At 50.2% G+C, this 24,683-nt stretch overlaps 2 protein-coding genes and 1 long non-coding RNA gene across 3 annotated transcripts in view; 2 read left to right on the top strand and 1 right to left on the bottom strand.

Annotated features, from left to right (window-relative positions):
- The first annotated feature begins 1,134 nt into the window (after positions 1–1,134).
- Positions 1,135–6,181, top strand: DLX5 (distal-less homeobox 5). Its single transcript, XM_079947860.1, has 3 exons — positions 1,135–1,635; positions 3,449–3,633; positions 5,292–6,181. The coding sequence occupies exons 1-3, from the start codon at positions 1,275–1,277 to the stop codon at positions 5,616–5,618; spliced, it is 873 nt and encodes a 290-aa protein (XP_079803986.1). The 5' UTR covers positions 1,135–1,274; the 3' UTR covers positions 5,619–6,181.
- Positions 6,182–15,899: 9,718 nt separating this feature from the next.
- LOC307199405 overlaps positions 15,900–24,683 on the top strand; it is a 60,134-nt gene continuing 51,350 nt past the window's right edge. The window contains exon 1 of the long non-coding RNA XR_013831974.1: positions 15,900–16,092. This is a non-coding gene — a long non-coding RNA (uncharacterized lncRNA). The remainder of the gene's footprint in view (positions 16,093–24,683) is intronic.
- On the bottom strand, positions 17,962–23,924 carry DLX6 (distal-less homeobox 6). Its single transcript, XM_079947131.1, has 3 exons — positions 22,823–23,924; positions 20,701–20,894; positions 17,962–18,514 (listed from the first exon to the last, which is right to left on the bottom strand). The coding sequence occupies exons 1-3, from the start codon at positions 23,409–23,411 to the stop codon at positions 18,263–18,265; spliced, it is 1,035 nt and encodes a 344-aa protein (XP_079803257.1). The 5' UTR covers positions 23,412–23,924; the 3' UTR covers positions 17,962–18,262.

Raw genomic sequence — 24,683 nt, 5'->3', positions numbered from 1 at the left:
TTAGCCACTTCCTCAGGGCCCCATGTTATCAGTTGGCCTGCCAATACACACACTTTTTCCCAGCACTGTAAGCTATTCGGGGCTTGTATATTCTGAGGAGGGATCCCTAAGTACGTTACATCACATATTGCTAGGTTCCATGTGCTTCCTTCAGAAGTAAGTCCCACCTAAGTAAATGGTGCTTACTTCCAAGACAACGCGCATGTTGTATTCTAAGGCACAGACTAGTATAGCAGAACACGGTCTCCATCTAGCCTTGATTTTATTTCAGAAGTTTCCCTGTATTTACGAAGATCACTCCGCATTAAGGAGTGGAAATCCGGAGCACTCGTCCCAAAGACAGTGGGGTCTGCATCCCCAGTATGTTGTCATGATTATTTGTCACTAACTGTCGTCTGTTGAGCATTTGTAGGCTACAGAGCTCCTTGATCTGGAAGAGATATGCAAGGTTTCTTATCCCCATTTTGCAGACGGGAAAACTGAGGGACAGGTTCAAAAGCTTTCACCAGTGTTATCCATGGCTGAGTACAAACCAGGATTCAGTCCTATTTGCATTCTACAGCCACTATATCCTGGCACATGCGTTATTGAAAAGCTGCAACCTTCCTATTTAACAATTGCCCATAAATTCCCTGATCAGGGGACGCTGGTTGTCTGAGAAGTTTGGGACTTTCCTAGAACATCCGACATCTTTCCACCCCTGGACTAAGCCACCTTTTGTCAGCCTTCCTCTGCATCTGCATCTTGAAACACGAGTGTCACGCGTTCACACATATAGAGGCTTGGTGCACCACCGTCTTCCTATTGCACAAACTTCGACGGTTCTTTTCTTTTTCCCTAACGCCCAAAATTCCCATCCTTGCTGGCTAGGAGAAGAGAACCCCGAGATAATGGTGCTGCTCGTATTGCTTTTTTTTTTTTTTTTTAAGGAGCTTGAATGGAACTTAAAAAAACGGGAAAGAATGAAAAAAGCAGAGCGCTTTGTTGTGCTAAACTAGTTGGACGAGTTAGGGTGTCGCTGCTGCTCCGGAGTGCTCTGGCCAATGGAACCCAATCCACCCCGCTGTGCGTAAGAGCGCAATTAAGGATTTAACCAAGCCTCTCCGCTCCCTGCGAGCAGTCTGCCAGAGCCAGAGCCAGCCCCAGAGAGCTCCCAGCCGCCGCCGCCGCCTCCTCCTCCGCCTCCTCCCTCGGTCCCTCCCCCCCGCCATGGCTGCCTAGAAGACCCAGCCGCCCGCCCGCCCGCCCGCCTGCTTGCTGCCTCGCCAACTACTATGACCGGAGTGTTTGACAGAAGAGTGCCAGCCATCCGATCCGGAGACTTCCAAGGTCCTTTTCAGACGGCTGCAGCCACCATGCACGGGCACCCGCCGCAGGAGTCGCCCACTTTGCCCGAGTCGTCCGCCACGGACCCCGACTATTACAATTCCCCCGGAGGAGCCCCGCACGGCTATTGCTCGCCTTCGTCGGCTTCCTACGGCAAAGCGCTCCATCCTTACCAGTACCAGTACCAGGGCATGAACGGAACCGCCGCCAGCTACCCAGCCAAAGCCTATGCAGACTACAGCTACGCCAGCCCTTACCACCAGTACGGCGGCGCGTACAACCGGGCGCAGAGCGCAGCCAGCCAGCCAGGTGAGAGGCGCCGACGGGGAGTGGGCTGGAGGCGGGGGCGGGGGACTAGGAAGATGCCCGAGGAGGGGTCTCCTGCTCGCGATCTGGGGGTCACCGAGGACCCTTTTGGTTACTCGGACAGTTTGACCCCCAGCCCACCCGATTTTTTTCTCCCCAATCTGGGCTGGGGGGCGACGAAGGAGGTTCACAGCCTCTCCTTCCACCGCCGTGCAAAAAAAATTGCCTCGTTCCTGGTTGAAAAGCCAGAGAGAGGCGGAAAGAGAAACCATTCAATCTGGATTCTTTGTTGTCTCCAACTCCGGACTGGGAGGCAATACATTGAGGGGAATGGGAACAGGGACTCCGACATTGTGTGTGTGTGTGTGTGATAGAAAGCCACGGTAAGTAGCTGTGGCGGGAAGGGGGTAGGTACTGGCAAGATTTCTACCCTCCTGCACACAAGATTTTATTGCAAAGGACTGGACGACGTCGGCGGCACCCCGCGAAGACAGGCCGAGTTTTTTGGGGGGGACACAGCAAACTTGTGGGGAGAGGGAAGGGGAAGGATCTGATCTCGTGCCTTCTTTCTTTCTCCCCACCCCCTCCCCCACCAAAACAGCCCTCGCCCGAAGAGTCTTGCTAATATTAGCTTCCAAAATGGAATGAGGGATTAATCCCACACACGGAGACGCGCGGTTAAACTGTTTCCGTGTGGGTTCCACAAGAAGCAAACTCAGGGAAATCCAGGGCTAGGCAGGAACAGCTCAAATCCTCGTCTCTCCTCCATGCCCCCCCTTCATTTAAAAAACAAAACACCGTTGTGGAACACGCTTATCCAATGCGATCCCGGAACAAATTCAGCTGAATGCACGAAGCCTCTCAAATTCATGTTTATATATAGTCTGAATATATATGAATGAGAAATGTTTTTTGCTTCCACCCCCTCGCCCTATTGCCTCTCCTACTTGCGCGTGTGTGTACATTTCTTGAGATACGTTGTTTGTCGCTCCCATCAAAGGCGAGGGGAAATGCCAGTGGCGCGTTAAGTATTTGTAAAAGGAACCAGACGCATCTGTGCCGCTTCTCTCTCTCTCTCTCCCACCAACCCCCGATCGGCGGCGAGATTATTCTGAATAATCGGCTCTCTGTCTGGGCCGGATTTGGCTACTTTCGGCTGAAACGGAGGAGAACCGTTTTCTTGTGGCGATGCGGCCTTTGAACTCCCTAGACCTCAAAATTGCGTGTCCCTAGTCTGCAGAGCTTGGGCTGGGCTGAGTTCATGAGGCTTCCATTCAAATGGAGGGAGGAAGAGGGAGACTGTCTGCTTGTTTCCATGCATGAAAAATCAATAGACACTGGATTGTGACCTAAAAACGCCCGGGAACTTTGCTGCTTGTTAGGTTTCTTTAATTACGGGAAGACAAAATGGTAAAATCTAACCTGGGTCCCTTCTCTCTTTTACGAAAACCGAGGAGCCAAATACCCCTTGGGGAAATAAAATATAAAATAATATTTCGGTGGAAACCTGGGTGCTGCTTATATCCTCTCTCAAACTCACTCACTCCCAAACACATACAGTCTTCCCTTTGCAAGAAATAGTCACGACGGCTGTTCCTACCATGTCAGTTTCCCTCTCCCCCCCGCCCTCCCACGTCCCAATTTTCCAGGGGTCTCTCGCGCTTGTTTGTCAGCTTCGCGGCCGCCACGTCCGGGTCAGGGCTGCGATCCTGGCCTGTCCACCTAGGTGCGGGCTCCTTCCTGTATTCTGCCGCTGGCGTCCTCTGCCCCAGTTCTAAGCTTCCTTTCTGATTTCCTCCCCGCTCCGATTGTTTAGAAAAAGAGGTGGCTGAGCCGGAGGTGAGGATGGTGAACGGCAAACCAAAGAAAGTGCGCAAACCAAGGACTATTTACTCCAGTTTTCAGCTGGCGGCCTTGCAGAGGAGGTTCCAGAAAACCCAGTACTTAGCCCTGCCGGAAAGAGCCGAGTTGGCCGCGTCTTTAGGCCTGACGCAGACACAGGTAAGGCCACAGTGGAAAGGAAGGGCGACCCTGAACATTAAAAAAAAACTATCCAGATCCTTCGCAATAATTCCTACTTGAGCGGGATCCACCAGTTCACTGGACATAAATACTATGTAAATTCTTTGCAAGAATTCCTGCTGGAAGAAGAGTCTAAAGTATGTTTCTGAGGGACCTTATTTCCCTGGTCATGTATACAGAATGTATACACACTCAAATTCGGGTTATTTCTCCTTTTGTACCTTGGGGTAAGGCCAAGAGGGCGCACCGCGCAGTTTTTCGCTGCTGCTTCCTTCCCCTTTTGCTCTGCGGTGCCTTTCTCTTCAGCTCTCTCCCGAAATCTTGCTTGCAAGATTGCAATGGCCTTTAACTTCCACGCAAGCATTTGCTTACCTTTTAGAAAAGTTAATGAGATTGAATCCGATGGGGCCGTGTTGGGCGGGGTGGGGTGGCGGGGTCAGTTGTTTTGGTGAGGATCGGGGGAGAGAGATCTTCAAGTGCGCACCAGCCCCGCAGATTGCGAAAGCGCACCGGCTTGCGGCGGAGAAGACCGTGAGCCTGTCTTGCATCTCGCCCTGTTGACGACGCGCAGTATTTTTGTTTTGTGCCTCGTTTAACTGTAGCTGGAGGCTTTCACTCGCTCTCTCTCTCGATCTTGCCGCACAAAAGATTGGAGCGGAGGGGGGGGGGACCGCACGTGGGTGGATCTCCTGAGTTACGAGCTTGCAAAGTGCAGCTGGACCCGGGAGGGGCTGCTTGTCAGACCATTTCGGTGCAAAGGGGGGAAAGAGTCTTTTGTGTGAAAGCAGGTTATCTCGGGATTGGGCTGGTATTGTTGCGCTGGGGCGGGTGTGGGGAGGCTGTTGCGTTGGGAACACAAAATCGACTGCACCGAGAACAAAAGCACTCGTGCGCGCACACCCACTGAGTAATGTAGGAGTTAGGATCTGCTGCTGGTCCTTGGCAGACCATAATCAAGACAGCCGTCGTGTCTTCTAGGCTCCCCGCCCCGCTTTAGCCTTTGTTCCTTTTGCTTTTCTTTAATTGAGAATAATATTCATTTAAAAAAAAGAAATCCCTTAGGCAGCTGCCACAGGATTGGGGGGGGGGGGGAGGGAGGCAGGCCTGATGTCCAAAAAATCAGAGGCCAAGGAGTGTCTGGGTTTTAGCATCCTCAGAGTCCAGATCCTACTTTTCTGATGGCCCGAGAGAGGCCCGATCTAGCACGCGAGCGCAGGGTGATCCCTACTGTAAATATTAAAGTAGATGGGGCAACTAGACTCTGGGATCTTCCTTGATTCCATTGCTGGCGGCTCCCCTCTAGGATCGCCTTGCAAGTGCCATTTGAATCCTCGGGGCCTGTTTCACCGTCCCTGCCGTTTCCATGGAAATCGTTTCCTTGGGAGTCCGACACATAGCAGCGCCCCGGACTGACCTGCGCGCACGGGGCATGCATAGATTTAGAGGGAGACCTTGTGCTTTTGAAGCAAAAACGAGAATGAAATCAAGGCGTCCAAATAAACGTCCGTGGGTTGTTGTTTTTTTTTAAAAAAAGGTTTATTTCCTTCTTTCTTGTCACCCATTTATTTATTTTCTTTCCCTCTTTTTCTTTCTTTCCTTCAATTCCCTCTTCTTTCCCCCCCTCCCTCTTCCTTCAGGTGAAAATCTGGTTTCAGAACAAAAGATCGAAGATCAAAAAGATCATGAAGAATGGCGAGATGCCCCCGGAGCACAGCCCTAGCGCCAGCGACCCCATGGCTTGCAACTCCCCGCAGTCTCCCGCCGTGTGGGAACCGCAGGGCAGCGCCAGGTCTCTGAGCCACCATCCCCACGCCCACGGGGCCAACTCCAACCCGTCGCCCGCCGCCACTTACCTGGAGAACTCCTCGTCCTGGTATTCCAGCGGTAACGCTCTCAGTGGTCACCTGCAGCCCCACGGCTCTCTACAGCACCCCTTAGCTCTGGCTTCTGGGACAATCTACTAGAGTAGGATTCTTTTTTAAAAACAAAAAAAACCCCTCTTTCCTCGTTTTAAAACTCTTTACTTTTTTTTTTTTGGACACTTGGCGTTTTGTTGATAAAAGGAAAAAATGCATATGGTTGACTCTCTTTTTTGTTTTGTTTTTTGTTTCGGGTTTTCCTTTTTTTTTCAGGGAAAGGGGAAAAAAAACACTATACAGGATGAAATGTGTACAGCTCCTGCATGTAACTTATTGCATTTCAAAGGAAATTTTCTCCCGCCCTCTTTTTGATTTTGATTTTTTAACAAAAAAAAAGACACAGACGGACTTTGGGGTTGTTTTGGGGGGGAGGGAGGGGGGAAATGAATGGTGGCTTATTTTTTACTTCATCAACTGTGGACACTTTCAAAGGTGCCTTGAGAAATCTGATGACCTCAACCTTTCCCCCCAGAGACTTTCATTTTCCCTTCCCAACAATGTCATTTTAACCCTGTACATAAGTGTAGATAGAAGGAATTAAACTGTATATTCTGAATAAATAAAATTATTTCCACCATGAGAACAGGAGAAGAGAAAGAGGAAAAATATGACGCGTTTCCCCTCTCTCCGTTTGTCGAAAGGGACTAGCTGGGGGCGGGGGCGGGTTGTGTGTTATCTCAGACTCCTTGCTCCATCTTTTAGATTCATTTTATTTGTGGGGAGGGGGGAAGATTGCCCCGTATGGCCCGATCCTCGGCTCACCAATTTACCTGTAAGGCTGGGTAGTCATTTAACAAGCTGAACTGGGCTTATAGAACCCGGCACGTACAAAATAACTCCCCCCATAACATCCCTATTTTAAAGCCTCCATCATAACGTCCCCTTCCCCCACCCCAGCTATACAAAAAGCGACTAACCCTCGAACGAAAATGATCTGGAGATGAAAAGAAGCGCTGGGAAGTGGCGGGGGGGTTGCAAATCGCTCTGTGTGCTTCTCTCTACTATAAAAGCAATTATCTGGGAGAAAGCCAGCATCCCATCGTCTAATTATACAAATTACATTTGCTTTTTTTTTTTAAGCTGCTAAACAGGGCAGTAGACTAAAATGTGGACCATCCCCTCCCATCTCGATTCCTTCTCTCTTTTTCTCCGGGTTGGGAACACAAAGGCGATCTGCAAAACGGGGCCTGGGTGGTTGTTAGCCGAGGAGCCTTTTCAAAGGCGAAGGCGATCATTATCTTTTCCTTCGCTCCTGACGTCCTCCTCCTCTTCGCCGAAACTCCGCACCCTCCTCCAACCCAATCCCGAAATTAAATTCCGGGCGAGCCACCCGAGGGCGACCGGAGAAGGGAGGGAAAGGAAGAGGGACCCCGTGTGGCCATCCACACGTGGCATCGCAGCCCTCTGTGTCCCCGCGTTGCGGGATGGAAGCAAAATGCTCGAAGGGAGAGACCAGATAGCTGGCTTCTCTCCCCAAACCCCGTACGGACTGGAAAACAAAACGAACCCCCTGGTTCCCACCCAAAAATTATTTTGTCTTTCCGGATCTCCGCTTGGCCCAGGAGCAAATTGAGAAAAAGGGTTCATAGCAGGCTTGGAAAAAGCACCTTTTGGTTTTTAAAAATATTTTAAAATGCACTGGGAACCCTGACCCCATCTGTAAGTAGAAAGTAATACATCAGGAGATACAGCACCGAAGAATAACAGTTGGGTTGTATATTTTTTTAATGTTGTTGTTAAAAAAGAGAGAGGGTTAGAACTTTAAAAAAACCAAAACACCACCATAAAAATTACATCCTGTCATCTGCTGATTTCAGTAAGAGATGTTCCAGGGTTTGGAGACAAAAACCTGAAAAGGCACGCTTTGTGGCCTCGGGCGAATTTACCTGTCTCTGGTAGTCTCTGCCTTTCTCTCCCATCCCCCACCTTTCTTTTTACTCTTTCGGTTTTGGTCTCCCCTTCTAATTTAATTTGGAGACAGACAGAGAGAGAGCTAAGCCGTTTTTTTGGAGGGAGGGCAGTAATAGGTTTTGTGGAACATTATCTTGTGCACATATATATTAGAATAAGATATTTGTTCGTTTGGAACGCGCGCGACTCGGTGTGTGCGCGCGTGTAAACGGAGCTCCAAGCCACACGCGCCTTGCCCCATTGTTCTCCCCCCTCCGCAGCCGAACCTTTCCTTTCTTGTTGGGGGGGGGAGGGGGAGAGAAGAAGAGAGCTTGTTCCAGATCACCCTCCCCTCCCCCATAAAAAGATCTCTTTCAATATGCACTCACGCACTCTTCTTGCAGTGCTTTTCATGAGTATTATTTTAGCAGAACAGGTATATACACACACACATACACACACCCCGTTTGATCTGTTCAGCATTCAGTGTGGGATTTCCCTGTTTCTACTACTGTTCAACTCTGGCCTGTTCTGTGGCCTACTTTCCATTAAAATAACCCTTCCTACGGCTCGGCAGTCTTTTTCTTTCCTTTGCAACAGAACCACCCCCCTTGCAAATATCACCTTCTCCTCTCAGAGTTTGCCTTTGCTCTCAACGTGCCTGGCTCATTAACCTGCTACGCGTTAAGCCCTGGTTCAGGGGACAGAAGGATTTTTATAGACAAATCTGGCTGTGTCTCCTGGGGTTTTTTTGGGGGGGGTTTTCTCTCTTTCTTTATGGTCCGGTCCATCTTGCCCTCGATCCTCGTGGACATCACGCCGCTCGGTTTCAATAGTATCCACGGCTGGGATTTCATTACCGTCTCACGTCTAAAAATGGCGCTAGTCCTCATGATCTTTCTCCCCCTCTTTCCTTGGAGCAGACAATGGTGTCACGATGTGGAGACTATCTAGAACAAACTGAACTCTTCCCAGTCCCCAAGGTCAAGCTCTGGGGAAGTCGACTCCCCATAATCTATTGTTGCTGTGGGCACAAACGTAATCATGTAGGGCACTGCACTCAGGCGTGCATATCTGGGCTTGTATATACGTGTGTGTGTGCGCACTATATCCACATATACTTTTTGGGAGAGTAGGAATCGCTCCGTCGTGCCTTCCCACCCTAAGGCAAGGATATAATCAAGTGTCCTCGGTAGTTTTTAACCTTTGAAGAAGTTTTTCTTCCCTTCTCCTTCCTCGCCCTCGCTTCCAAGTGGAGCTGGGGAGCCACAGCGGGGCGGGCGGAGAGGGAGAGAGAGCCGAGAAGGAGACGCATTCCTGTGGGTGCCGGATGGCTCCAGGGCTCCGCCGCAAGGGCCTACGAGAGGGACACAGACCGGAGAGAGAGAGCAGCCCGCAAACTTCGCCTGCCTTGATCTGGTTCCTCTGGGCTCCAGCTCCACCCAGGGGTTCACCCACCAAACCACCCACAGGAGCACCCACCCTCGCTCGCTCTCTCCCTCCCCTTCTCTGGGCAAGGGAAGGTCAGGCGCGCTCCACCAGCGCGACCCACCGCGCAGCTGGGCAAGACCGAGGCGATGGGAGTTTGAGAACCTCTTTGGAGCTCAAGACACAGAATTTTCCCCCTTCGGGTCTGCAGAAGCTGTTTGTCCTTCTGCCTCTTTCTCTGAGACGCGGGCGCTTGCTTGCTTTGCGATTTCTCTCTGCCACCCTCCGCCCTCGGTCACGTCTCCCACCCTAGCGCGCTTTCAGGCTGGCATGGCGGGGATGAGTTTCCTGACCTGTGACTCTCCTTTAGAAACTCTTTTTTGGTTTGTTGTTGTTGTTGTTGCACAGTTTGTTTCTTTTCCCCTCCACCTCCTCCGCGGGAGACCTTAATTAAACCCCATCTATAACCCCGCAGCGAAAGCGTAGTCTCCGTCGAACATTGCTTTTAATTTAAACCAAAGAGCTCCGCGCAGAGCCCAGTCAGACGAACGCGAACCGTTTCCTCCCAGGAGCACAACTGAAGCAAAAGTTTTCGGGTGAAAGCTGGCAGCAGTTGAGTTACCCCTGGATTTGCTTCGGTTGGGAGATTTAAAATCGGTTCAGCTTCAAGTGAGAGCTTTTGAATTGCGGTTTGGTTGCGATGCTTCACTCGGGAACTTCCTCCTGCCTTCTTCACCTCTAACGCGGAGCTCTGTGTCTTTGGAATAGACCCGCACACTGCTTCACTTCTGCTTCTTTTTTTCTGGCGTGGGCAATTGGGCCCCTCAATATAGAAGTAAATATCTGGCACAACCCTCTATCACGTTGCAGTGGTGGTGCGTTAAATGGAAGGAGTGCTATTATAGAGCACGAAGGTACATTTCCACAGAGCAGCAGTACGCGTGTGCGTGTGTAAAAAGAGCCAATCCGTATGAACGCAACAACCTGCTTTTATAGGTCATTCCTGGAGAGCTGGATGGATCGTGCGCGGGCGCGTATTTTGAAAAATCCACTGTCGCCGCAGATCATCATCATTTTGCATTTATTTGCTTGTTTATTGGGGCCTAAAACATATTTCCCAGCTCTGCAAGCCTTCGGGGGTCCAATCCCCAATCCCGAGGCGCGTTTTTTATTGCCAGCCGCCAAATGCCAGATATTACGACCTTTAACCAAATGAAAACACCTTTAACAAGCTCGGAGCCTTTTAATGCTTTTGCTGTGCTGAGAGGCTCATTCTACACACACACACAAACCTTTGCCAGCTTCCTCCAGCTTTCGTGGTCTGCAATATATGTGGGTTCTCTGGCGGACGGTGGGTTTTCTTTTTAACCCTTCGTTCTCCCGAACCTGATTGCAGGAAGAGTAGGAGGGGTGGAAAAGCGAGACAAAATTGTGCTGGGGGGGGACATCACTGGGTGGTGTATTTTTTTTAATGGTGGGAGGAGAAGAAACACACCAGCTCTGGCATTCTTGAAAATCAATGCAGTAGAAGCGCGTTTCATTTTTCTGGCCTCCCCGGGACTTCTCTGTGGCTGTGATCCTGTACACGCTCGCTTTGCTGGGGAGCAAGTCCTGGCTGAACTCAGCCGGTCTTCCGCCTGAGAAGACAAGTACAGGTTGGATCGCTGATTCTTCATCTCCCGCAGCTGCACCGCTTCTTCCTTCTTCCGCAGGATTGCAGGCCGCTTCTCTCTACCCTAAACACTCCAGCATCCCGAGGAACCTCCTCTCCGATATCCGAGAATGAAGGCAGCTCAAAGAGCGGGCCAGTTGGGGGAAAGGACACAAGGAAACTCCTCGGATCCGGGAATTTGGAGTCCATGAAGCACAAAGGAGGGCCTAGTAGTCATTGCCAGTTTTATTCCTCACCTCCCGGGCTACCGATCGCCCACGTTCAAACCCAAAAACTAGTTTTGCGGGGAGGGATACCGATTCTCCGGCAGAACCCTCTGCCCGTTCCCCCCAAACCTAGCCTTTTGACCTTTCCACAAATCAGTTCCACGACTCACGATGCTGTGATATATCCACTTTCTTCTGCCCGTTTTACTGCCACGCCTGCGTCTATCGCCATCAGTTTATAACTGCCGTGCAATCCCACTCATGTCTACTCAGAGTAGGCCCCGTTGGATTCCATGGGGCTTACTCCCAGGGAAATGAGCATAGATAGGATGGTCAATTTGCTTGGAAAGGGGCCTATTGATTTCAACCTTGTTTCGCTTCCTTAGTACTGTAGATAAGATACGAAATGCGTTTTACGCGCTAGGAAACTGTTCAGGAGCACTAAGCGAGTCTACAGCCCCGATTATAAATTTCTAAATAATCCCCCCACACACACACTTTATTTCTTTCCAACCGTTTCTACGTCTAAGTGGCTTAGGATCGCTGTGTATGTGTGAATATGCATAAGAGCGCGTGTATCAAGTACCTCCTTTGATGGTTCCAATACGGAACAGCCAAAGCAAACTCTGTTTGCATTGTGCATTTATCAGACACCAGAGACAATAGACGAGAGCATTAATCTGCGACAGGCTGCTTGGTTTAATTAATTGCAATTAAAAACCTGCCCGGCTAATTGCCTTTGGGGTTCCCAAGGGCTTGTCCAATGAGTAAATGCGAACGAGGAAAATAAAGGAATATTCATTCACTATGTGGAGACAGCGCGCAATGAAATCGAATTTGGTCTTCTAAGAACAACAACAGCATCAACGGCTACTACTGCTCTCTTTTATTTTTAAAGAGCATAACCTCAGAGGTTCACAGCCGGATCCTAGCCACTTTCCCTCGGAGTAAACCTGCGATCTCCGTAGGGATATTCTCTAGGAAGCAAAGGTCCCTTTTCAAATAAATGGGTCCACAATCCAGTGTGCTTGGGATCTGGTTATAAATAAATAAAAATCAGTGGGTTGAGGGAATTCCCTTGTGGTCTGTAGCAAACCCTGATGCCTAACCGGAAAAAGAGAGCTATACCTCTGGAAATCAAAGTCTTGAAGGCCAAACAGGCGTGGTAAGCGAATACTTCCACGGCCTGCTCCTGCGCTTCCCGGAGGCATGTCTGGCCGTCCGCTGTTGGAAACAGGATAGTGGCCTTGATGAGCGCTTGGTCTGATCCTGCAGGGATCTTTCTCTCTTTAAACAAAAAAACGGAACCAGTGACATTTGGCTCCACGTATGGTTCAGTCTGTGCCACTTCCAGCATGGGACTTGTACGCCCTCTTCCCTTTCCTTCTCGCTAACCGGCGTAGGGTCCGGGGGAGAGAAAGGGGGGGGCGGTGCAGCGAAATAGAGAGAGATGAGGAGATATGGGGAGGAGGATTTCATGCACACGCGCGCGCGCTTACACACAAACACACAAACCAGCAGCCCTTGAATACACAACGAAGCCTCCTCTGGCTCGCCTCAGTCCCCTGATTTGCTCTGTTCTTAATTCCCGCTCTTCTTATTCCTCCTTTCCCCCTCCTTCCCTCCCTCCACCAGAATCAACCCAGGCTCTCTCTCTCTCTCTCTCTTTCTCGCTCTTTCCCCCCCTCCCCTCCCGATTTTGATTTGATCGCTCCCGTTCACATTTCACTTTTGTATTTCTCCCCCCTCTTCCTCTATCATTACTCATTGAGTGCCCCGTGAAATTACAATCGTACATTTTCAGCTCAGCAACCCATTTGTAGTGGAGGAGAGAAGGAGGAGAGAGAAAAAAAGAGAGAGAGAGAGAGGTCTAAATAATGGCCGCATTAGCCCTACTGGACAGTTTCAGATGTAACACTCTGTAATAATTATATTGCAGGCTGGATTAGGATGCTATTATCATAATCTGGACGTTTACAATTATCTGTAATTTGCAAAGATGCGCCAGGTCTTGATTACAGCGGTGTTTTTTTTTATCAAGCTAACCATCACTAAACAGTGACAGTAATAACAGCTAATTTTGCTGGCAATATAAGAGGTGCTGGGGTGTGCAAACAATTTCACACCTGGATATGCTCAGTCAACCAAGAATATAGAGAAAGAGCTTCTGCCCTGAGACTCAGAAAAATATTCTCCTCTGCTTCTCTCTCCACTATAGATTTCCTTAGACCCTCATCTCTGCTTAACAGGTTTTGCACGGGGGTAAGTTTTTTTTTGTTCGGTTTTAAACCTCCTCGACTGCTGCCGCATATCCCATCAGCTGTACCTCTTCACGTTTTAATGATGGTTACTTTTATTATTATTATTTTTATTATTGCAAAAAAGAAAGAAAGAAAAAGGAAAGAAAAAGGAAACCCTGATCATTCTAATTTCTCGATTTTCCTTACTTAGACCTTTCGATAAGCGAGTTACACGGACGCACATTTATTTATTTACTTGTTTGTTTGTTTGCCTGCTTTTATTGTAGCTTTTATTGGGGGGCGCTCTGCGATTTGGGTGGGCGGCTAAGGATTCCCACATTTTCAGTGACTCACGTAGAGGTTCAGAAATAAGGGGGGGTGTATGTTGGAAGGGGGTGTTGTCTCGAAAACGAACCGGTGAATGTGTGTTGCGGGGGGGGGGGTTGGACTCGCTATGTTGTCAACATCAGTGAAGTGCCATTTGGGAACTCCCGGTTGAGAATGACAAAGAAATACTCCAGGGTGTTTTCCCTTCGAAATCTGGGTTTCCATGTTAATGCAGAGTCGTCCCATTGCTTGAAAGTGGTCTGATCCACTGTGTTAGCTGGTGTGCGTGTGTGCTCCATCTTCCCTAAGTCTGAAAGGATATTGCACGCTTACTTACAAGTAAATCCCATTCGTGGGACGTTTCGGAGTAGACAAGTAAAGAATAGGGCTGTGAAACCCCCTCCGGGATTTCCCCTAGGTAAATGTTCTTAAAAGCAAGTGTGTGTGTTTTTCCCCTTTTGTTTTTAAGAGGCGTATGTCGATTACAGCTTAGCTAGACACCCAGCCCAGCAACCAGGCTGCCGAAATACCGATTCTACTTTCCGCTCCTACTTTATCCAAGACACACCAAACTGGGAAAGAAATCCAGCGTATTTCAAAGGCGCACCGCCCTGCTTCTACTTTGGCCTCCTCTGCGAGCCTTTTCAGGGTCTCATCTCGCAAAGCAACCCGTTCATTCTAATGGAGCTGAGAATCGGATGTGTGTTGCGGGGGGGGGGGGGAGTGAGGGGGTTAAAATCCAGGTTGCTTGAACAGACTCGAGAGCCTCTTCTCGGTTTAAAGGGGCTGTAAATTTGGCCTGGCTGAGTTCCGCCAGTTTCTTTCCCTGTTCTACTTCAGAACATTTACACACACACAAACAAACACTCCAGTTCTGCGTGGGTTGTTTATTGCTTTTGAGGCTCCGTTTCCTCAGGAACAATCCGGATCTACACGGGCCTTTTGGCTTGGATTTCAATGGAAGAGGGATTATCCACACGCACAAGCCAGTGCGCGCGCCCCATATTACCTCCCCGGGTACCCCTTCCCCTTTATCTGGAAGTGGGATCATTACTATTAGAAATGTGAGGAATTTAAGGGACTTTACGGGTCTGGGGGTTTAGCTGCAAAGAGTTTTCTGGTGAAGCCCTAAAAGGAACCCCTTTTTGAGAAGCCTTCTCAAATCTGGCACAATTGTCCCACTCTTATCTATAGATGACGCTGTTTCTCGAGCGCCTCGGCGTCGGCGTCCCTCACCGTCAGCAGCAGACAGGTAAACCTTTCTGGCTCCCCAGCTAGCCGCCAGCCAGGCCCTTCCTGCAAGCACCTTCCACGATCCCTGGTTTATCTAAACGTCCCTTGAAAAACGAGCAAATCGTCCTTCCGGCTCTCAACACAGACAGGCCGCGCGCGATTCCTTATACACTGCTCAGAGGAAGTCGGAGAGAACCGATTGTCCCAATCCTGAAAGTCAGTCCCATTTGAAAGCGATGGAACTGACTTCTGAGTAGAGCCCGCTAGAGGATTGCGCTGCTACACAACAGACAGAAGAATGGGGAGGGGGAAGACGAGACAGATGAGGACCCTTCTCATCAACTCCCACCAAGAACCGGATTTTGATGGTAGACTAAAAGTGGACCAAGCCCTCGAGATCTAGTGAAATGGGAGGAACTAACCCGTGAAAGGTTAACATGTCATCCTGGATGCACTGCTCGTGTGTATGGGGGTGGGGAGTTTGAGAGGTGTATGTGTGCTGTGCAGGGGTAGAGGTGATGCGTAAGGCCGGATAAATAAAACAAGCCCCTCCAGTTAAGCCAACATACTAGAAATTCAGCGGATTTCAATCTGCCGTCCAAGATACTCAAAATCACGACAGCTCTGTCCCTGATTTCATCAGCGTGAGTCCTGCCATTCTCTAACTCTGCCCTGATCCTGAACATATTTACTCCCTTGGCACTGAAGGCCGCATTCATCTCAATGGTACTCACTTCCCAGGAAGCGTTGCTGAGAACTGGGATCTGAATCCTATCTGACGGGCTTTGTGGCTTCTCTCGCGGCATCCCCATTTTTCCTGTGGTTCCACTGGTTTGGGGAGGATTATCCTTCATCAGAAAGTCTTGGGGGCTCTTCCTACAAAGGGAAGGGGCTACCCCTCGGTTTAAATGTATGATAGCTTTCTCACTCCCTAACACGAATCTGAATAATTCAGTGAACCCCACAACCAGCTGTACCTCAGAAGCCTCTTCCATTCTTCATAGCATTATAATTTTGGTTAATTTTCAATTTTAGGTCCTTCGTCTCTGCAATTTGTGTATGAATAACAGAATAATTTCCCTCTTTTGTTTCGCCTTTCCTGTTCCTGAATCTAAATAAAGATGGCTTTTTAGTATTAAAAGTGGAAGAAAATTACAGGTAATTATCTTTGACGGTAAAAACGCTGTAATCAGCGGGCTACATGAAAAATTACTCTAATTATGGCTGCATTTAAGAGAATGGGGGGAAAAACCTTCTTATGGATAAAAACCTTAAATTGTCCCCAATGTCTGCCTCAAATTGGATGGCACTGCAGCTGGGGGCTTTGTTCACAATTGATCCTGGGGAGAGCTGAACCCAAAGTTTCACAGTGGGAACGAGGAGGGGGGGGGGAGAAAACATTTTTTCCTCCTAATGTAACAATGCGAATGGTAGAAAATGACAAGACTTGATCGGTTTTAAGCCATTCTGAAGACTGACTGAGCGTGGAAGTTGCTCAACAAAAAACCGGCGCTGGTATATTGGTAAGTAGTCTTGGCTTTTGTGTCTAATTATAGTGACTGTCCTTTTGCACGACTGTATGTAGCTGTCATTATACGGAGCACTCTGAGGATCTCCATTGACTTCTGATAAATGGCTCAGTGGTTTCAAGGTTCATAATTTGAAGGATGCCCAGGGCTCTAGCCATTAATTCTCGCAGTATGGGGCATCCTGCTTGTGTGACGAAAGGGGCTTTTCGTGGTGCATGATTTCTCGCCTTTGCACCACCCTAAGAAGGATATGATTCGTCCTGGACTCGGCAATGGGGACCAGGGAGCGCTGAGAGAGAGAGAGAGAGAGAGAGAGAGAGAGAGAGAGAGAGAGAGAGAGAGACCTGGGGAACATTATTACGCAGCGTTAGGTAGTCTGTTTGGCGGAGGAGCGTGTGAGAGAGCTGGTGGGGTTGCGGGGGGGGGGGTGAGAGACCATCACCCTCTGCCACCTACAAAAGCAGGCAACCTCTTGACTTTTTGCCAAATCTTCCAAAAGGCAGTTCGAGGGCAGCTTTCACGCCGCCAGGGTTGAAAACGGAAAAGAAAATTCCGCGGGATTCTGGAAATCCACGAATTCTCTCTGCGAGGCAGAGAATCCGGAAGGGACCCAAGTCGATTAAGAGGAAGCCAGTTTGATGCTGTTGGTTTCAGAGGGTGCAAATTGGCTTGCAGATCCAAAGCAAGTCTCCTTTGCACAAAATAATTTTTACTGGTTAGCCGGGCAGGTCGCAAAACAGATGCGATGTTACGACTGGTGCCCGCGTGTGTGTTATGTCATAAGCATCTATCTAGCTACTGAAGTGATACATCTATGGCATAGATAACTACATGGGCACACATCTCTGACCATTACTATATTATATTATATTCTGTCTGTATAAATCTTAGGCAGGCAGGCCATGCAGAACACGTCTACTCTAGAGCAGCCCTGCTAAAGTCAGTGGTGCTCTGTATGTGAACTATACGAGGCTTGCCATCCTAAGCACGATTACTGAGGAGGACAGTTCCGCCGAGTAACAAATCTCAAACGACTGCATTTAGGATTTAAAACATGGGGGGTTCCTGGGAAGGCGGGGGAAGATAACCTTTCCAAAGCTGTAGAGTAACGCAGGACTCTTTTGACATTTTGTGGCTTTTACTCTATATATGAAAGGAGACAAAACATACAAAGTATATATACAACTAAAATTCAACAATATGTACAACAAGGTTGCTGGGTAGGCAGCTGAGAGACCGAGAGAGAGAAAGAGAGAGCTGCCAGCCAGGGAGGGAGGGCAGGTGGGTGAAAGAGATTTAAGCCTTAGGATGGGGTGCGGTTTTGGGGTTTGTTTGGGGGTTTTTGTATGTATGTTACTCCCCCCCCTCAAATTCTCTTTCTCCTGCGGCAATAATACATAGGGGGTGGGGAGTTTTCTTCTGCAAGCTCCACCGAAATGAATGAGGGCACATCTCCAATTCATTACAGCGGGGCATGCGCAGGAGAACTTCTGGTCAGTTTTCAGGTGCTTTCTTAGTTTCAAATGACTTATGGATGTGGGAGAGAATATAGTGGATTCGCCCTCACAGCTGCCGGTTCCACTCCGAGAAAGCATGCAGATTTTACTTCGTGGAAGTGTCCTAATTAAACTAGAAAAAAAAGTTTTTCCGCCCGCCCGCCCCCGCCCCAAACGGTATCTTAAAAAAAACAAAATCCCTTTCTCCGCCCCTCCCTTTCCAATCTTTTTGTTGTTGTGGTCAATCTCGGTTTAGTGAATAAAAATAGGATCGCTTCTTTTTCATTGAATAAGTTTTGTTATTTTTGTCGTGTGCCGTTGTTTTAAAGTTGCTGCGTGGACTTGGTGGGAAAAGTCTGTAAAAATGTTTTGCTTTTCGACTTGTACTCCCAGAGAGGTTTGGTGCCTCCGAGTCCCAAAGGAAATATCCCAAAGAGGAGCATCTGACGTGGGCCAGGACGCAAATGGTCTCTTTCTGCTCAAGATCAATCGCTGAGGTTTAAAGAGAAGGCGAAGGCGAAGCCGCCCCAAGTCTGTCTTCCTTTGCCACACACTCCAGATTCACCCTGAGCCCCGCGAGCTGCGCTGCTCCCCCCACCCCCGCCCAGCTTGGCAAGGCCGCGCTGGAGACAGCGGCTCCTCCGGCGAGCTGTTTCTCTTGGCCCCGTTCACATCATTTGTGGTCTCTGCATTGTGTCTTGATGTGGAGAAGAGTACCAGTGAGAATAACCAGGCATGTAGCTATTGGGAGGCATGTTGACTCCTTTGGCAGAGGCTGAAACGTCCCAGACAGGAGGCAAACCTGGAGACCGCGGAGACAGGGTGGCAGAGCCCGGCAGGGGGTCGCTCTCGTGAGGGTTGCCGCCTTGCTTGAGCAGTTTCTTGAACTTGGAGCGCTTGTTCTGGAACCAGATCTTCACCTGCAACCGAAAGGCAGAAGGCATGAGAGGTCTGCTGGGGGAGGAGGGGTGGGGTGAGGTGGGGGACTTAAGGCAAATAGACAGTTTCAAATCCATCCATGTATCTATATCTGTCTGTCTATCCAATCTTCCTTCCTTCTTCTCCCTCCGTGGCATGAACTTCATGATCTCCCCTCCCCTCTTCCATGGCCATTGTTTGAATCACCCACAATTAGGACTTGCTTAAGTAAACTGCGCTGAGACTGTTTGGAAAGGCCATTTCCTTCTGGGGGGACAGTTACAATGCGTGAGTCTCGTTCATTTTTCCTTCTTCACGCGTCGATTGAAGGCAACCTACGCAGACTGAGAACCTGCGTGCGTGTATGGATATGATACCCATCGTCGGCCTATATAATGTATTACTGCATAATTGTCAAGTCGCGGCTACCGTTTTAGGACCCCGAGTGGGGAGGGGAACCAGGGCAGAGGAGGCAATCTATCCTACCCATAGCCTCCCTCTGTATTATGAGACCCCCCTCCACCCCCCGTCCTTTTGGAGAGGGCCACAACGCTAAAGCCCTGAGCCATCACCGGCGCCATTGATCTCGATGGGACCGAGGCGAGATCCTAACCACACATACTCAGAAGTTTTTCACCGAAATCAGTTGGACTTACTTCCAAGTAAATGTGCTTAGGAAAGGGTGCCACTTCCACTTTTACGAGTTTTAAGATCAGGCTCTAAAACCGTCTGCAGCTGCACCTTCAAGGGGGGTCTAAATTGGCTTAAATCCCAAAACGCGTCAGTTTTGTTGGATTCCAGCTTGGCCTACAAAGAAGTAATACGTGAGTCAAAAGAAAAAGGAAGAGAGAGAGAGAGCAGCCCAATTCGTAGAGTGAGGGTGGGGGTGGGGGGGAGAGGAGAGGGCCAGTAGAGTAGATCTATTTCCCTGAGCAAGATGGTGATCTGTAGCTTATCGCGGAAATCATCCCAGTGGCGTAAAACCAACAAAACTGAGCCTTACATACATCGAAAATTTAATAAAACAAAAACAGTAGATGAAAGTTTAAAAGAACAAAACAAAAAAAGAAGCAGTAGCAGCAGCAGCAGCAGCAGGAACAAGAACAAGAACAAGAAGCCTTCTGCAGCAATGTAAGAGAGCTAAGTGTCATTCAAATAAGAGCGTTTTGCAAACATTCCAGCTGGGAAGGTGAAAGTGTCCTTTCTCTGTACCACACTTCAGGTGCTCTAAAAGCTCGGATTGCCATTAAATATGTGTGGTGATGATATGCTGTTCTTTAAAGACACCTCCTGTCTTCTTTTGCCTTCAAGGTCGCCCCTATATCACAATAAGGCACCAAATCCAAAATGCCTCTCTTTGCCTACATTCCTGGCAACCACCAGCGGATCCAATGAACATGGTTTATCCCTGTTGTTTTTGTTTTTTTCTGTCTGGAAGATTACAAACTGCCACAAAAAATGTTTGTTTTTTAAAATTATTATTCCTTTCTGCATTCATGAATTCAAATTAATCGTTTTCCTTCTAACCTCGTGTGTCATTCAGGTTTAAATCTGCAGGGAAAGCCAGAACGCACCAACCACATTTAACTGTGGCTTAACTCGCTCTAATTTTGTACACGCTTCCCTTTGATCGTCAGCTCTATCATCACCTTTTGTACATTTCGCCTAAGGGCAAGCACTGAATTTCAGTTACTCATCCAGGATAATTTACTATTGAATATTACTAGGGAAGGTGCGCTTTCTTCGGGCCTAGAGGCTGTGCACCGTATGAAATAGATTTTCATTTCTATCAGCAAAGGATGGGGAGGAGGTTTCTCTGGGCCCCCAACAACCTTTTTTGTTTTATGTATAAATTTATTTCCACCTCAGTGCTTATTATCCCCTTCAGATTTGGGCTGTAACTAAGTAGATGCATGCCCAGATTCTGGAGTGGTGAACTCAAACCTTTCTCAATGCACCATCAAAACAGACTGAATTTGAAAAATAATAATAATAGAGAGAATGATATTTCACCAAGGCATACTTGGCCATGTTTTTGCAGTCCACCGACCTGGGTAGCTGAGTTTCGCTTTTATTCCTAGCCTTTGGCCAATGGAAATAGTGATTTGTCTGCTTGATTTTGGCCTGGCCTGGCCTTCTCTCGGAGCCCAGGATCTCAGGGATCTCTCTGGACTTCCCCGGGAATTACCTGTGTCTGAGTTAGTCCTAATGATGCCGCCAGCTCTGCTCTCTCAGGAAGCGCCAGGTACTGGGTCTGCTGGAAGCGGTGGTTTAAAGCCTGAAGCTGGAGACTCGAGTAAATGGTTCGGGGCTTCCGGATCTTCTTCCCTTTCCCATTAAATCTTATCTCCCCGTTTTCGATAACTGTGGTTTTCTGTTGATCTGCAATAAAAAGAAAGCACATTTGAAGGGGGATGTCCAGCACTGCGAAGCTCTTCTATGAGACACCCCGGATTTTGTTTTGGGTGCTTTTCATGTTGGGGAGGTGGGGGTGGGGTGGGAAATCAGAGACAAAGCCATTTCCATGCCATTACTAACAGAGTAGAAAATGCACGGGGTGATACATAAGAAGGTCAGGCCGCCGACAAATCCTCCAGGCAACCTTCTGTGTCGGATGATTCACTTTGACCTGCAAGAGCTACCCGCTTTCCTGACAGTTTTGCTACCCAGGCGTGCTAGGAAATTCATGACGCTCTCTTAATACAAGCAGTACTTCGCTCAAACAAAAACTACTGCTATTTCCAGAAATCCCTGGCCCATGGCAAAACTGCTTCGTTTTAACCGAGAACCTGAAATGCACCCTGTTGCCTAGTTTGTGGCTACTGCATTGATCTCTCTTACCAAAACCTGTCGTCGTTTTTTTACACACAAAGAGGCGCGCAGGGTTCATGCTACCTGAGCGTCTCATTTAATATTGGAATGTGTTCGAACTGCACACACAATTTGTATCTCCTAAATATGAATCTATCTCCAATCTCAGCATTTTCTCAAGGAATAAGCAAACAAGCAGGGTGGCATTTCTGCTTCGGATCTGTAGACGTATCTCCACAGCCAACGTGCAGGTGCAAATGATTTTACGAAGGGACGCGGAGCTGCGTCTTCCCTCGGCGACTTTTCCATTTGTTTCTCGAGACGTTTACTGCAGATTAGCCATCCGATGGGTGCACGGACGGGATTTATAATGTCATTTTCTAGGCACAGTGGCTGGGGGCTAAAGATGTGATAAAATCGCGCAGGCAAAAAACAACAACAACACACCACACACCTCTCCTCTGTAGTATACGCCCAACACAACAAGACACAGGAGTCACCAGCGTCTGACCTGGCTCTCTCGGGCGCTATCCCTGCTTTAGACTCTCTTTTTTCTCTCTCTGATCACCCTGCGTCAAAAGCAACAAAGAGGGAATAATCGTGGCAGAGCAATTCCTTCCCCAAAGCAGCCTGCAGTGCTATGGCAGTAGCCCGCCGTAGCAGGAGATGGGCTACGGCCTGGGCGCTCTTTCAAAGCGCATTTCTTCGTCCTGCACAAACCACCGTCGTGGAGAGGGCATCCGCGGGCTAGGCAAACAACATCCTAGGAAGAAGCAAAATCACTCCTGTTCCTCTGGACGGCTACATTATCGCAGAAGAAAGCCAGCACGGTCTTTGCTTAAGGTTTTCAATCCACACAGTCCATGGGCAGCTTCCAAGTGGAGGGCAGCGCCTCGGAGTCCCCGAAACACGACACACGTGCCTGAGCATCCCCACGCGCGTCGGCCGGCGGCCTGCGTCCAGGCACGCGTGTGGATGGATCCCAGAGGGAAACTCAGGATCCGGAGCACGCAAAGGGAAGGCAGGAAAGAGTTGCCGAAATCCGAGCCACGCTTACAGAAAAGCAAGTCCTCTGGAAGCGAATTGTTGTTGTTATTATTTTTTTTGGGGGGGGGGTTACCCTCCCAATGAAACCTGCACGGGATCGGGGTGAGGAGATGTCATTTCAAACAGAGATCTGAGCGGGAGAGAGCCAAGGGATCCCCATGCAAAGTAGCAACCCCCCCCCCCCCGCCCAAGAAATCCTGCGTATTGATTTGTAAACTTACTTCCGAGGGAAGGTTAAAAGTGGCGAGAGAAGGAGGAAGAAGAGGCAGGCGATGGAGGGAAAGCGAGGGAAGTGCAGCAGGAAAAGGAGACAAAGGGAGAGGAAGGGCATGCGGGAAAGAGAGACAAAGGAAGCCGGGAGCCAGCGGGCCGGCCGCGGGGGCTCGGCCCGGGCATCTCCGCGCCCGTCTCGTGGGAACGCTCCGTCACGCGTTGCCTCCCGTGTCACCCACCTGCGTCGTCCGGCCTCGCCGTCCCGCCCGCGCCTCCTCCTCCTCCGCCTCCTCCTCCTCCGCCGCCGCCGCCGGCGTGGTAGGGCTGCAGGTAGGGGCTGTGCTGCGCGTGGCTCACGTAGGGGTAGGCGGCGGCGGCGGCGGCGGCGGCGGCCAGCGAGCGGTGGCTGTACGAGTTGGCGGCGGCGGCGGCGGGGCCGGCCGGGTAGGGCGCGGCGTGGTGGTGGTGGTGGTGGTGATGGTGGTGCGGGTGCTGGTGGTGCGGGTGCGAGTGCGAGGCGGGCGCCGCCGAGTGCAGGCAGTGCAGCGGGTAGTGCGCGCCCGCCATGGCCGCCGCCGGCGAGCTCTGCTGCTGCTGCTGCTGCTGCTGCTGTTGCTGCTGCTGCGCCGAGTGCGAAGAGCCGCCGCCGCCGCCGCCGCCGCCGGGCGCCTGAGCCCCTGGAGGAGGCGGCGGCTGAGGCGGCGGCTGCTGAGGCGCCGGCGGCGGCGGAGGCGGCTGCTGCTGCTGCTGCTGCCCGAACTCCATGAAGGCGGATTTGGACGAGTCCGGCGCCTCCAGCCCGTCAGCCATCGTAGTCATGGTCATCATCCAAGTTGGGCAGCCAGCGACGAGCGCCTCAGCCCGGCTACTCGGCGTCGTCGTCGTCGTCGTCGTCGCCCCCCTCGCGCTCCCGCCACCTTCGAGGGAGCCTATTAGCCTGCGCCGGGCGGGAATTAGCGACGGGGCTCGCGCGCTATTCCTCCCCCCCCCCCGGGCGCGCTTTTTCTTCTTCTTCTTCTTCTTTAGCGAAAGCTGAGGGGGGGGAGAGAAAGAGAGAGAGAGAGAGAGGTGGGAGAGGGGGAAAAGAGAGAGGGGGAGAAAGAGAGAGAGAGAGAGAAAGAGAGAGAGAGAGAGGGAGCAATAGGGGGAGAGGGGCCTTGTTAACTGAGGGAGGGGTGGAGGGGAGGAGTGTGAGAGGCGCTGGGGAGGGAGAGAGAGAGAGGGAAAAGGAAGAGGAGGAGGGGGGCCAGAAAGAGAGAGAGAAAGAGAACGGCAGACTTAGTCCTTCCCGGGGCTTTTCCCCTCACGCTTCTTCTTTCCCTCCATTTGGGGGCTTTTGCTTTTTTTTATATACCTCAGACACACACGTTCCCTCTTTCTCTCTCGCACCCTCCCCTTCTCTCTCCCTCTCTCCGGTTGGGGTTTGTTATTAGGTTTTTGGTTTGGTAATTTCTTTCCCCCTCATTAAGGGGGGGGACCTTGAGGGAGTTTAAGGCAAAAGCAGAGAGAGAGAGAGGGAGAGGGAGAGGGAGAGGGAGAGAGGGAGAGAGAGAGAGAGAGAGAGAGAGAGAGAGAGAGAGAGAGATAACCCCCTTTCTCTTTAAGGTGGATTCTCTTTCATAAAGTTGTGCTTCTGCTTTTCGACTTGAGGCAGCAGGGGGAGGGGAAGGCGCACGACAACACACAACAACAGCGGGAGCGGGAAGAGGGCGGGGGTGAGGTGGAAAGAGAGAAAACGCCACAAGTCGAATGGTTGGTCTCCAAAGGGCAGCGCCTCCCCATTGGTCACTCCGCCCGTGACGTCACCCAGCCCGGGCACTTCTACTGGCGTCAGCGCGAGCCCACCTTCTGCACAACTTCAGAGCTCGCAGCGAGCGAGAAGCAGCCAGCCAGCCAGCCAGCCAGCTAGCTAGCTAGGCAGGCGCTTGGGGTGCATGTGTGTGTGTGTGTGTGCGCGCGGACGTGCGCGCGCGTGTTTTGCGCCGCACACAACCACAACAAAGCTGCGCTCTGAAGTAGCACCCTCGCTTTTACAAAGCCAAGCACCCTTCCAATGAGCTATGGGGGGGTGGTGGTTTCCCAATTAAAAAGAAGAATGTG

This window comes from Podarcis cretensis (assembly GCF_951804945.1).
Source record: "Podarcis cretensis genome assembly, chromosome: 12".
Classification (NCBI taxonomy): Eukaryota; Metazoa; Chordata; class Lepidosauria; order Squamata; family Lacertidae; genus Podarcis; species Podarcis cretensis.
The sequence above is the reverse complement of the archived record's forward strand: the minus strand, read 5'-3'. Positions and strand labels throughout refer to the sequence as shown.

Bases quoted from the DNA above. Each gene is read 5' to 3' on its own strand.
- DLX5 (XM_079947860.1), top strand. From the start codon at position 1,275: ATGACCGGAGTGTTTGACAGAAGAGTGCCAGCCATCCGATCCGGAGAC. The intron at 1,636-3,448 runs GTGAGAGGCGCC...CCGATTGTTTAG, and splicing joins GAGCGCAGCCAGCCAGCCAG to AAAAAGAGGTGGCTGAGCCG. The intron at 3,634-5,291 runs GTAAGGCCACAG...CTCTTCCTTCAG, and splicing joins TAGGCCTGACGCAGACACAG to GTGAAAATCTGGTTTCAGAA.
- DLX6 (XM_079947131.1), bottom strand. From the start codon at position 23,411: ATGATGACCATGACTACGATGGCTGACGGGCTGGAGGCGCCGGACTCG. The intron at 20,895-22,822 runs GTGGGTGACACG...TTTTTATTGCAG, and splicing joins GGCGAGGCCGGACGACGCAG to ATCAACAGAAAACCACAGTT. The intron at 18,515-20,700 runs GTAATTCCCGGG...TTTCGGTTGCAG, and splicing joins TAGGACTAACTCAGACACAG to GTGAAGATCTGGTTCCAGAA.